A 14754-nucleotide genomic window follows, 5' to 3' on the forward strand; every position below is an offset into this window, starting at 1 on the left:
CAATAACTTATGTTTGCCGTTGCCTTCTTCGGAAATGACCGTTGTCCTAAATTGGTCAGAACATGATTAGCACAGCTAAAGGAACTTGCGCAAAGTTCGCCAGTAAATTTCATATATAAAGCTTCTATCTTTTTTAAAAAGTTACGACTATTTCTATGTGTAGTGTAAATAATTAATTTTAATCTACCGGTTCGGAATGTAGAATTAAAATAAATAACATCTCAACAATTCTTGTAAGAGTACTTTCAAATTATATTTTGATTTTGACACATAGGTTACCCAACATCAGAAACCAACCCCGGGCCCCTTAAAGCCGTGAAAGAAACTTTTGACGGATTATTTGGATACTTACATCATTTTCTAACTGCAATTCAACATCATTTCCATTAGTTTCCTGCAAATCCGTAGTTTTAGTCTGGAAATTGAAAACAAATAATATTTTGAGACATTTTTAACATTGCCGTTTCATAAATTCAAATAATTTGTAAAAAATACATTAGTGAAGAAGGCATATTATTCGATACAAGATTATATAGACGATAAAAGGGCGTGGAGTTAATGCTCGTTGACTTCCAGGCAGGAGACGTAACATACATATATAATTGTATTTAACTAACATGACTATATCTTCAGATGTTGAAAAAGAGTAACTACTGAGTTTCTTGCCGGTTCTTCTCGGTAGAATTTACACTCCGAACCGGTGGTAGCTTCACTTAATATAGTTTGTTAAATGACGATTCAAAAGTGCTCGTAAAGGCGTACTTGAAGAAAGTATATTTTGATTTTGATTTTGATTTTTTCTTAACAATAAGTAACTGTATTCATATAGCTAATAATGTCCAGGACAAATTATAAAAGGAATGTCAGATTTATTAAAATATTCAGATCTCGATCTATCTGCTATAATTTTCGTGCATGTCTTAAAACAGTCAGGATTGATGATCACACGTGGCAGAATTTTATCCAACTCTCGCAAAGAAGTTATCGACTAAGTTTTATATTAATTGCCCTGTAAATTTAGGTACATTTGGGTGTTAGGCACCCTATTATGCTAGCGGACCCAGCCAGGCGTTGCTATGTCTACGTTATAATTTAAATTATATTGTATAATGTTTGTCTAAAAACCACCTTTGAAATACGCTGAGATTAATCGTACAAGTGGCGAGTTTGAAGAGTTAAGTTTGGAGTTCATAGAACACTCGAGGAAAGAAATTATTGTCTCCTTTATTTTAGGTACTTTCTTTACCGAAATCGTGGTAGATTTTATTTTGTATAAGATTTAAGTTTTCTCGGTACTGAAATACCTGGGCTCATATTAATGTATTTTAAAATTAATTCTACGGTCAAATTTGTCATTACTAAAACTATTATGAAGTTTAAAAAAAAAAACTACCATCCACCCTTCTCTAAACATATCCAGTAGTTTTTGCTTGATACTATAACAATATACAAATTTCGACTTTGTTTCATCTTGTGCTGAGATGATTGTCAAAACAAAGTATCTTTATTGTACACCAATAAAATAGACATAAATTACATCAAAGGAAGACGTTCAAGAGGCCCTATCGCTAAAACAGCGATCTCTTCGAGACCATATTTAGGTAAAACAATCTTACATCATCAATTGCCATATTATCAGTTTTCTCAACTTCCGAAATCATGTCAGCCGTTGTGAACTCAGTTTGCAAGTCTTTTTGCACTTCAGACTCCGAATGCTGAGCGTTTGAATCTTCTGAATGCTCTGCGGTCATTTGATTGCTGCTTTCTGAAATTAGAAGTTATCATTTTAAAATGGGGTTCGATATGTGAAATAATAACACTTTTAAGACGATTGCTTCTAAGACAATAAAAAAGTATTACTTAAAATTAATAGACCTTGAATTAGGTGTTATTTAAGTGGTAACTATAAGACTTTTTGATATTTAAGAAATGGTGATGTGTTCAGTGCTGATGCCCATCACAAATATCTTTCTCTATATTTGGTTTTCCCTCACTCACATACTTAGAAAGAATGGCAAGCCAAAACAACTTTAGGCAAAAAACCCAATAAATATTAATTGGCCCAACCTGGAGTTTAAACCCAGGACTTCGAGATCTGTATCATTTTGATCTAGCCACAACGTCAATGAGGTAGTCAAATTAAAAAAATATGAAAAGCATAACTTACCATCATCTTGGTCAAAATCATCTTCATCTTCCCCATCACCATCATCATCATATTCCTGCTCTTCATCTTCCTCCATCATTCTACATGACTCAGCCAAAAGTCCGAGACTGTCCGTCATTTCTGGTACATCTTTGGATGTATCTTGTACCATTGATGAGCCAAACATTGATGATTGTTCGGTTGTACCTTTTGATGTTTCAGAGCAAGCGAAAGATGTTGATGGTTGCGGTTCATTAACATCCATTGTGTGTGCTGGGATTACTTCAATTTGTGCATCTTCAATGATTTTCTCAGAAGTTTTTGACTTAAGTAGTTCAGGTTTATCTCCTTGTAAATCTAGATTAGGTTCCGATGTAAATGGACCTTCATTTGTTGATATTGTTGATTGTAAAAGATTGGGTACTTCATCTTTAGTAATTTGTTTTATATCTTCTGTGTGTGTTACTACCTCAGTATTTTCGTCCTCAATTTTATTTTTTTCCTCCAAATCAGTTTTCTCATCTAATATGCTTTTTTCTTCCTCTTTTGAATCTTCAATTGATGGGACAGTATCAGTCAAGCCTGTGTCTGGTTTTTTATTTCCATTAGTTGAATTAGACAGTGATGTTATTTGATCAGTTTCAGGTTCTACAGTTTCAGACACAATATCTGTTTCTGTTATAGATTTTTTTTCATTTGTGCTTGTTGTTTTATCTTTAATTACATTTGTGTCTAAATCTGTTTCTAGAATATTGGTGTCTTTTGTATTAATAGTTGAATCAATAGCTTCAGATTTAAAAGATGTTTTAATTTCTGAATCAGGAACACAATCCATAGCATCTAAAGAATCATCACTAGGTGCTAGCAATATATCCTCACACAAATCAGTTATATCTTCTTCCGTGCTTTGTGTATCTTCGTTTTGTAGTTCTGTTTCATTGGCTGTATTCTTAGCATCTGAATTACCTTGGATCTCAAGTGGTGCTTTTGTTTGGTCTTTATCTTTATTTAGATCTGATTCACTGTTTACACTGTTACCATCATCAATGATTTCTTCTTGGACTGTAGATTCTTCTAAAAGACAATCTTCTTGTATTATGTCATCTTTTAAAAGACAATCGTCTTCCATTGTGTCTTCTTTTAAGAGAAAATCTTCAGTCATATCTGTATTAGTGTCTGTGATAATATTTGATTCTGAATCCATAGCATTAAGCTCTTTAGTGAGAATGTCTGCTGCAAATTTAGCTTCATTTTCCAATGCCTTATAATCCATTGTTTCTTTTAATTCTTTATCAATTAATGGATTTTCTTCTGCTTCTTTTTGTACCTCACCACCCGCATGGATATCAACTTGTGTTGACTGCACTGGTACCTCAGTTGAATTAGACATTTCTTCATCACTTTCTAAGTCAGGAGACATTTCAAGATTATTAGTCAAATCCTCATCATCGTCACTAAATTCAATCAATTCATGACTCGGAATTTCTAACATCATATCAGGTTTGTTTAAATTGTGATCTATTTTGGGTGCAAATAAGCTCTCTGTTATAGAATCTGGGGGTGATTCTTTTGATTCATTATCGTTTTCTAAATTCAGAAGCTTCTCTTCTGCTTCAATGGTTTTAATGACTTCCTCTTGCAAAGATAAAGTATAAGGTTTAGGGCAATCTAACGAATTTTCTTCAAGCAAAGTCTCCTCATTCTTTATTTCATCTACATCGTCCAGGTCATCGTCATCCCACCTTAGCTCCATTTCATCATCGACATTGTCACTGTCTGGATTCTGGTTAGCATCAGCAAGCAACATTTCTTCGACGTTTTTATCAATCGAAGAACTGTTTTCATCGTCCTCTACAGATCCTCTGGAAAGCCCTTCGTCGTTTACAACATTCGTGTTTGCATTTTCTTCTAAATCAATCGACTTAATTGTATCTTTTACTATTAATTGTATAGAAGCCATTGCTTCCCCATCATCTTTATCACTAACAATTTCCGTATTTTTTGGTGAAGACATCTCTTGAATAGTTTCAAGCCTCAGTCTTCAAATTTATTTCAATTCAAACCTAAGTAATTTATGAAACATATATGATTACTGAGGTATATTCATATCTTATAAAATTGTGTACATATTTATTACAATAAAATAAAGAATACCATCAGTTTTGGTTATTACTTATAGTATTGTTTAGAAAAATACGAACAGACACCGACACTGACTTTGATATGATTTTTGTTTGACGTTTGATATTTGACATTTCCATACACATACAGATAAACTAATTTAATTACAGATCTCAAATAAACAAAAAAATATATTATGTGTAGATTCGTTGTTATCGACCGATATTTATAAAAAAGAAAAATTAAAAATATATCATAGCGTAATCGTCCTTCAAAGTCTACATTTGGTGTTACATACATGTTTCATTTTGAAACAGAATAAATCGTGTTAAAAATGAAAAAAAGCAAACTAATAAAATTTTACACTAAATTAATTGCTTATTTATCTTATCAATTTTAATAATTTTAATCAAAATATTTGACAATACTAGGATAATATTAGTTATTCCATTCTCTTTGAATACTACTTTGATTAACACTGACTTTGACAAATATCATTTATTATTTTGACATATTCATTGTGCATAATTTGTTCGTGCACATTTTGCAAAATATACATATTCCGCTGCATTTATTTTGCATTTTAATAGTCATTTCTTCACGCTTGCTACAAAAAAATCCTAACATTTCCGTACCGGTATAAAAATCGCGTATATTTTCAGAGAAAAACAATAACATACATGCACTCTGTGTGGAGAATAAGGAAATAAATATTTTGTTTTATCAAATATAATCGAATCCAATTTTATCTAATTGTTTTTAAAAACGGCATTGACACAAATTTGCGTTGAAAAGGAATTCTCGGAAATATAAATAAAATAAACATTAAAACGTAAAAATTGTATAATTAATTTTTGACGAGAAAATCGAAATTACAAAATGAATGTTAACAGTTATTTGTCGCCTCGTATGATGGTGGGAGCAGCTATCGTAGGCCTCGTTGGTGCTGCTGGAGTCTTTATATATGAACAAGTATATGCCGAAAAGCGACGAGCGATGCTTGGTGAGAAATTACATTTATTTATTACATAACTTTAATAACTGCCGACTATCGATTCAAATATAAATCCTGCAGAACATTATTATATGTTTATGAGCAAATTTAAACGTATGTTTATAAATTAGTCATAAATAAAGCTTTTTATCCCAACCAAGATTATATAGTTGATAAAATATCTCAAAAGTTAGTATATGTTGATTTTGAAACACATCATAAACATAATTGTATAAAATTATTATATTTATATGTTTGATGATAAACAGTAACTATTGAGTTTCTTGCTGGTACTCAGTAGAACTTAAATTGGTGGTAGCTTCAATTTTAAGTGTATCTTTGATGTTGAATAATTAAAACAGTAATTTATGTTGCCAGTGGGAACTCAACTCCAATCATAGTACCCCTGCTACTGATTAGCTCAATCGCTTATATGTGGTAAATCCTACTGAATCTGATTTTAGTACTTAAATCTCTTTTAGTTTTATCTTATATCATGTTAGCTTAAACCAGATCATACTATGTATGGTCTATAATGTGTGAGCTTCATTCATGATTACTCATGAAATATATTCCTAATATTATATGACTTTATTATATAAACAATAAGGGTATAGTTTTGTCCAATGCACAGCTACACCCTCTGCGTTACTTTCTGACGCATTAACTAACTGCAAAATGCTCAACGTTTCTGTTTAATAGAAGTGTGAATCAACAAATTTTAACACTCATAATGTCAGTAATAATGTTTAACTTTTGTTATTTAAGTAATAATCAACAGTGTTACTATTCGATAATGATGAGAAAATATTGAAGCAAAAGACAATAGGTATTATGATGCTTAAGTGAATTTGTTTTTTTTATTTAGTGTGATGTAATTAAATACAAAATTAAACAATGGCGAACTTAACAAGAAATATATAAATCCTCATTTTAAGCATATAGAATTGTGTTAAGAGATTTATCTCAATGTACATACATATTAAAGTACAGAATAAAAACAAAGAAAATACTTGAATAGGTTTTGTAAAGAAAAATTAAAGTTATTTTAAAAAGGGTTAAAATTGGGTGACACAATCTAGAGGTTACCCCTTACATACATACAGACAAATTTTACCCTTTTATAATATTAGAATATACTCTATTCCAACCAGACGAGACAGAAGCCAATAAACAAGTATAATACATGCATAATATAGTAGAGAAAAACTGGTAATTTTAAAGGTTTCATTGGAGCAGCGTGGTGGAATATGCTCTAAACCTTCTCCTCAAAGGGAGAGGAGGCCTTAGCCCAGCAGTGGGAAATTTACAGGCCACTAATGTAATGTGATGTCGTAAATAAACACATTTTTAACGCTTACATTGCAAACGCTCGCTGAACCCTACTAGATAGACCAAGTAATGTACTACAGCATATGTATATAAAAAGGTCAATAAAAAAGTCCGCGATAGTATATGTTTATCTCTTATGGACTCATATTAGACACTTTTTTATCGTTTAGTTTTTACGAGAAATAATTGCTTATTTATGAAATGATTTTACACAATACAGCATTAATCCTTATCCAATTAATTACCTTAAATACGGTCCTTTACAGTATGTAATTTAGATGAATATTTTCGAACATATTACGGATTTAAAATGCAGAGACATAGCGCTTTGTATTGTATATTCTGTAGTATATTAAGTGTCAGCATTGCACCCATGCGAAGCCGGGACGGGTCGCTATTTACATAAAAAAAAATACAGCATAGCCTTGTAATGTAACACTGGACCAACCTCGGTAACAAAGCTGTTGTCTCTGTGAGCCAGTAATAACACTGGTTCACTCAGCCTTCACGTATCGTTTAGTGGTGGAATAAGTAATGACCGGGTGTACGTACCCAGACAGACAACCGGTATCAAGCTATCTTCGTTACCTGCTAGTTACTTATTTGACGACCTCCTGTGGTCGAGTAGTGTGTACACCGGTTGTCAAGGGTACGCCACTCCGAGGTCCCGGGTTCGATTCCCGGCCGAGTCGATAAAGGTTTATTTGCATAATACATACACAATATAGTAGACAAACCCTGATTCTTTTAAAGGTTAAGCAATACAACATTAACCCATATCCAATTAAATACTTTAAATACATTGTGCATTTAATATAGATCAATATGGCTGTTTACAGCATGTAATTTAAATGAATATTTTCAAAGATATTATAGATTTAAAACGCAGGGACATAGCGGTTTGTATTGTCTAATGACTGAAAAACGTTGTAAGACATTCTGTAGTATATTTAGTATCAGCATTGCACCCATCCGAAGCCGGTTCGGGTCTCTAGTATGTATAATTATTTTTTTCTTTGTGCCTTAATCACTTGAAATCTCCTGGACGTATCGTAACAGAATCGTTCGGAGATGTATAGAGGCTGTTCTTTTTTGAATTTCGTTGATCTTTCCTCCCTTTTGTTCTTTAATGCTCAGCGAAGCGGTCGGTTAACAGCTACTGTATACTTAAATATGACGCACCGTACACGTCACAGTGCCGGGTAAATGTTGGAGGTTAAAGGTCAACCTAGTAACCAATGTGAGTTGGTGAATACATTGGTGTATTGGTTATCTCGTTGCAAAACCGAGTATGAGATGCGATTATAAATACAAATTACACGTAATGTAATATTGTATTAGTCATGTTTGCTTGATTTAACATTTCACTACATTATAAATGATATTGACATTATATTTAAAGTTAACGTAAGTTACTAGTCATCGACCGCGGCTTTTATCGCGTTTTACGGGGTGGTCGTTGTGGGAGGTTAGGGTGAAATAAAAGAGAGACTGCTTTCATTTGAATTTATTTCACCGAATCAATATATTTTAAGAGACTGTCGCAGACCTTTATTAAATTGACAAATCCACTGGAGTAAGTATTATTGGCTATTAGTAGGCAAGTATTTTTTAGTGAAATATGTATAGCCTATTCCAATGGGAGTAGGAAAAAAGATAAACAAACTTTATATATACGTATTTCATGCGATTTGCTAATAACTCAGCTATATTGTACACTACGAAGAGTTTATAACACTATTACACTTAACTACTTATTTCCACTTTAATTTAACTTCCAAAATTTCGATAACAGTTTCGTCGACGTTCAAAACGCAATTTTTTCGCAAATCCACAGTGAATATCATATATTAATCAAGCTCTCGAACAATTATATCAAATCAAATATTCTTCTGTATAAACATTATATTATCATAAATATATTGTGAAGCAGCCGTTAATACACCTATTTTTTTTAATTTTCGCGTAATGATGTCCTAGAGCTAATATTATAAATAGTTCGGATAGCTCTTTTCTGCAGAATAAATACGATTTCTATATCTGCTGCATTCAACTTTCCATATGACATAAGACTGTGAAAATTACTAAAATAAACTAGTCTAGCAGTACTTATGTCCGTGCGTTTTCTTATTGTCTTTATTGCATAAATGGCACGACTTAGTTTCCCTGCTAGGGCCCAAATGGGTACAAATGGGTGCCCCACTGAAGTTTGGAGTCAAGGGTTATCCCAAGAAAGGCCGTCGTCTCAACAAACTCAAGCCTTTCATTATTCAAAATGACGGCAGAAGAATTTGATTTGACATTTACACACAAAAACAAAATACATTTAGTCTTTTTGGCATTTTGTACCAAATTATTTATGTCAAACCAACCAAGAACCCGCGACAGAGCACTGCTAACAACGTCATAGTTGTTTATTTTTCTGTCGAGTTTAAAAATAAGGGATGTATCATCTGCAAACAGTACAATGTCGCAAGTCTTATTTACAAAATAAGGTAAATCACTTATATATGTTAAGAACAGGAGAGGTCCTAAAATTGAACCCTGTGGTACACCCATTTGCGCCAGAGCACCATTTGATTTTGCACCGTTAACAACCTTCAAAACTCTTTCATTAAGGTAGGAGGAAATAAATTTCAATGCAGGGCCCTTGATTCCATAATATTTAAGTTTTTCTAGAAGAATATCATGCCTAACGCAATCGAAAGCTTTTGATAAGTCACAAAAAACTCCAATAGTATGTTGTGACTTCTCCCACGCATCACAAATGTGCTCAACAAATGCTATACCCGCATCAGTAGTCGAGCGACCTTTAGTAAAACCGAACTGTTGAGAATGCAATAGCTTATTCGAGTTAAAGTATAACAACAATTGATTAAGCATGATTTTTTCAAAAATTTTACTTAATACTGGCAAAATAGAGATCGGTATATAATTGTTTGGGTCATTTTTATCACCGGACTTAAATAATGGGATTACTTTACTTAATTTTAATAGATCTGGAAAAATACCAGATTGTATACATTTATTAAAGATGATAGCTAAACAAGGAGCCAAGTCGACAATTTCGTTGTTAATAATTGTAACTGATAGATCCCATAGATCGCTGGTTTTTTTAAGATTTAATGTTTTAAATTTTTTTAATACATCGTACCGAGTTATACTCTTAAAAGAAAATTCTAACTCATTCTGGGGAACGTAACACTTAAGTAAGTCTAAGGCGTCATTGGGTGACGCATTAAGTCCTTTAGTAGTATTCAAAGGAATATTAGGGAAATATTCTTCGAATTGGTTGGCCACATCTGAATCATCAATTACAATATTCCCTTTTATATTAAGGTTTAATTGCCCTGCATCAAACTTCATTCTGCCTGTCTCCGAACTTATAATATCCCAAGTAGTTTTCATTTTATTTTTAGATTTTAAGATTCTACTTTTAATATGCAACGAACGAGCTGTTTGGCAAACTTGTTTAAATAACTTGGAATATTTTTTAACAAAATTGAGAAATTTAAAATTACGATTATATTTCTTAAGTTCATATAATTTATTTCGACTTATATAGATACCGGTAGTGGCCCAGTCTGAGAACTGTATTTGATCGTTTAGATAAAAAGATTTTAACTGAAATATTTTATTAAATTCGTTTTCAATTAATGTTAAAAGTAAATTATATAAAAAGTTGGGATCGTTTGAGATAAAATTTCGAAGGTTACATTGTTTAGCGTTATTGAAGGTAATTAAGCCTTTGAAAGTAATTGGCCTACAAGTGATTTTCCGTTTCTTTTGTTTTTCTTTTATACCTATTGACACCATTTGGCCACAGTGATCCGATGTTAGGTTTGACAAGATTTTCTTATTAACGGCCTCACAATTACAAAACACGTTGTCTATACAGGTTGCGGAAGTTGCCAATATTCTTGTAGGTTCAGAAAACATATTATTTAGATTGAACCTTGTACTTATGGAAAATTGCACTCAAATATCTATTTATTTTATTATAGATACGGATACCTCGCCCCGAGAAGGATTTATTGACATGTTAATAGAATTTAATTGAAATTACATACATGCTGGTTTCTTCATGATGGTTTCTCTTTACCACCGAGCACGAATTGAATTATAAACAAATTAAGCACATGGTAATTCTGTACACGTGTTCTGACCTCTAGGATATCCCGGTTGTGTGTGTATCACATACACATCCACAGCCTGTTAATTTCCCACTGCTGGGCTAAGGCCTCCTCTCCCTTTGAGGAGAAGGTTTCGAGCATATTCCACCACGCTTCTCAAAAGTTGGTGGATTCTCATGTGGCACAATTTAGTTGAAATTAGATACATGCAGGTTTCCTCACGATGTTTTCGTTCACAGCCGAGCACGAGATGAATTATAAACACAAATTAAGCACATGGAAATTCCACTGGGGCATCTCGGTTTCTCTCTGTGCGTGTATACCTGTCTTAAATGATTTAGCGCAATAGGGACCGAATGTCTTCGTATGTTTCAATCGTAACATTGTCTTGCAGTCAGCGAAGTTGCAAGGTTGGATCGGCAAGTGGCTTCAATGAGGACAGAGCTTGAAGCTCTTCGAGAGCTGCAGAAAGAGACGTGAGTATATCTATTTGTAAGCTTTGTGCAAACCCGTCTAAGTAGGTACCATCCACGCATACTTCTATTTTATTGTACTGCCAAACGGCAATTCTTGTATTGTTGTGTTTAAATTTGAAGGGTGATTGAGCCATTGTTACCACAGGCACACGGGACATAACATCTTTTGTTCGGTGATGTATGGAATGGTTAATGTTTCTTGTAAAATGTCTAAGGCAGTGACCATTCGCCGTAAGGTGGTACCTATTTTGACACGACCGAAAGGTGCAAGGTCAATGGATTTACGTAATTTGCCACGGGAGTGTCCATATCTATCTTGAGGCTGCAATTAAAATCGAAAAACCAACTAAATATAAACTAAGTCAAATAGTCCTCTATTCTGTTCACTCATCGACCACATAAGTTTTCTGTTTAATGTTTCTGTTTGGTGTGTTGTAGACATATGCGCCGCGCGCGTCCCAAGCCGCGAGTCAAGCGTGAAGTGGCTCCGGCGGGCGACGCCACAGACTCGGAATACTTCACGGATTGCCAATCCTTAATAGGTATACTGAAATACTTTTCAGCGATAATTAGTAATTAATTTAGAAAAAAATTGAAAGTACCTTTAAATGTTTCTCCGCGACACACATGAAAACTTTGGTTATGCTGGATTTTGTGATGGTTACTAATCTGTCTGGTGATGTAAACTCCTTTATTATTTGAGGACTAAGGTTTTTGCCAGTGTTGTTTTGAATAGGAGTCGGAATTCTGATCAGTTTTCCTCATTGACTCCACTCCTCGATTCTTTCTACCTGAGGCTGCTGTAACATCTACGATATTGGTGTATAATTTGCCTCGCCCATAGGTCTTAAAAGTCGATTTTTTTTTGTATTTAGTAGCAGAGAAGTACTAATTGCTGTCTGAAGAAATAAGCGAAGTTCGACACCCATCCGTTGTACTAGTTAAATAAAATCTGTATAAATGTTACCAGGTACAGATATCGACATGGACAGCGAAGAGTTCTACGACGTCCCGTCAGACGAAGAGGACACGCTCCGCGAGTCGCTGCGGAACGGACACGTCGCGAAAGTTGACAATGAGGTGCTGTACACGGTTTTTAAAGTATACTCTATTCAAAAATCTTGCAAATTATTTCAGAGCTGGCTGTGATTGAATTGCTATAGAACGTGAGTTTTGTTCACACGTTATGCTCGCACGTTCACTAGTTGCTCACGTTAGAGTGCAGCAACCGTTATACTTCTAGGCTTTAACAACCACTCATAATTAAAAAAAAAAAACTTTAAAGAATCTCTTTGTGTAATAATAATAATTAAATTGTTTTAAACATGTTTTTTTCACTTTCTATAATAATATGACAATTAATTGACTTTCTGGATCATTGAATGTTTTTATTCCATGATCCAGAATGTATTTATGAGCCGTACTATAATTTTATTGAATTAAAATTTCTAAAATTATATATATATTTGTAAATTGATTTCAGAATACAACAATAACTGACGACTCAAAATCTTCCAAGGACAGCACGTAGCTGAGAGAATAAAAATTATAGGTAGGTTATTATTTTATCGACGAGACAAATATTTTGATTTTGAGTTTTAAAAATACAATACAAAAATATAATATTTTCATTTTAATTTTAATATTTAATTCATTCAAACAATTCTTACAATTGTCTATAGTATAAGTTTAAATATTTCTGTAGCCTATTTCAAACCCATGAGGACTAAATACGAATAAATAAACTTTGCCATTTAATTGACGCGATGTCATTGGTCGGGAGAGGTCTTATAGAGAAGTAGCTGAACCTGTCGGATTTACCCGCGCGACATTTATAAAACAGAAACATACAACCCGTTTTACCCCTTTAGGGGTGGAGTTTCGTAAATCTCTTAGCGGGTGTCTATACTCTATAAAGTATCAGGCAAATTTCAAGTTTTTAAGTGTTATAGTATCTGATATTTCGTGATTAATCAGTGAGTTCCGTTTTTAAATATGTATGTATAGATAATTGTCTATGTTATTCTTTATGGAATTGCAAAAAATGACTTTTAAATCTTTACGTCAACTTCGATTGGACGCTATAAGAACATCACTTCTGGCGACCTAAAATGTGTCTTATGTAATAGTATTAGCGTCTTGGACACAAAAACAATTTGATGATAGTTTTTATATATTTTTTGTTTTTAAAGCTGCATATACTGATTATAATTTTAATTATTTCAATGTCCATGGTGGGACCAAAGCTCACATAGAGAGGGACTTTGAAAGGATTAATGAGTGTCTAGCCACTGAATATGTTTCTGAGATCGAATGGATTTAAATTTATAATGTCGAAGCGCTTACAATAAAAAAAAATCACAGCAATTAACTTAAATTAATCGTCGCCTCGGAATGAAAGATCGGAAACCTTCGTTATGACATTCTAAAATTAGTCTCAACTGTCATAAATTGACATTTGCCTAATGTCTACAGAATGTCAAAACAAAGGTACACTACTTTTACAAATGTTTAGTTTATTAGTTTTTCCGTAAACCACTAATACGATTGGGCTGACAAATGTTTTAACTTTGAGCTTAATCTAATTTTAAATTGAATAAAAAAAATATATATGTCGCGTATGACTAGTCGTGACCACCAGATGACTTGATGACACCTGATGAAAAGACAGCGACTCTTATTATTATGAATATTTTTTTATTTGGATTGGCAGGCGGACAGTCTTACGCCTGTAATCTCTATATATGTGAACTAAAATGTTACGTTTCTTGTGCCTGTAGTTACACTGGCTCACTCACCCAAACACATTAATATTAAGTATTGCTGTTTGGCGGTAAAATATCTGATGAGTGGGTGGTACCTACACAGACGGGTTTGCATGAAGCTCTACCACCAAACTTTTAACGGCAGTTCCTTTAAATATGTTTTCTTAGACATTTAAAGTATTGACATATTTTTTTCTGTTTACAGGTTTAATAGACAAGCATTAATATGGTGTTAGCCGGGAAGGGAATAGACGTAGAACTTTGGATCAAAACGATTACATTATTCGTGTTATGGATTTTATATCAAAGCATAATCTTCTCTCCATAATTTCAAGTTCAAATACCTTGTAGCTAATAGTGAATTCAGACGGTATGCAATAAATGAGCCCGAATAAACATGAATCTATGAAATATGAGCCAGAAGTTATGTCACTTCGATTGTGAGAAGTTGTTATTGTGAATTCGTTTATTTTTGTATGTTAATATGAAATCTCATTTGACTGAGTTTTTGGGCTATTGTTTACTGTGACGAAAGCGAAATGTATGTATGTATATGTATTTTAAGGGGGTAGGTATTGTGTCTCATGGTGCAAGTTTTAGGATTATATAATTGCATTTTTTTACATGACTTCGATCGGAATTATCGTCATGTTAGGTTAATTATACTAGCTAACTTCCATTTATGTGTGTGTGTATATGAGTTTCAAATCATACAAATATAGTATATTATATGTAATTGGCTAATGTAAGCGTCACAATGGCTCTTAAAAATTGATTGTGAGTTTCC

The 14754-nt window shown here is 33.2% G+C and overlaps 2 protein-coding genes across 2 annotated transcripts; one reads left to right on the forward strand and one right to left on the reverse strand.

Moving 5' to 3' along the window:
- Positions 1–1568: 1568 nt before the first annotated feature.
- Positions 1569–4354, reverse strand: LOC135194476 (kinesin-related protein 4-like). The gene is made up of 2 exons (XM_064219945.1): positions 2168–4354; positions 1569–1765 (listed from the first exon to the last, which is right to left on the reverse strand). Exons 1-2 carry the CDS (start codon positions 4158–4160, stop codon positions 1569–1571), a joined length of 2190 nt encoding a protein of 729 aa, XP_064076015.1. The 5' UTR covers positions 4161–4354.
- Positions 4355–4771: 417 nt separating this feature from the next.
- LOC113391652 (uncharacterized) lies at positions 4772–14341 on the forward strand. Its single transcript, XM_026627686.2, has 6 exons — positions 4772–5270; positions 11121–11202; positions 11641–11744; positions 12173–12282; positions 12686–12754; positions 14173–14341. The coding sequence occupies exons 1-5, from the start codon at positions 5147–5149 to the stop codon at positions 12731–12733; spliced, it is 468 nt and encodes a 155-aa protein (XP_026483471.1). The 5' UTR covers positions 4772–5146; the 3' UTR covers positions 12734–12754; positions 14173–14341.
- Positions 14342–14754: the final 413 nt, after the last annotated feature.

This window comes from Vanessa tameamea, chromosome 30 (genome assembly GCF_037043105.1).
Source record: "Vanessa tameamea isolate UH-Manoa-2023 chromosome 30, ilVanTame1 primary haplotype, whole genome shotgun sequence".
NCBI classification, from domain to species: Eukaryota; Metazoa; Arthropoda; class Insecta; order Lepidoptera; family Nymphalidae; genus Vanessa; species Vanessa tameamea.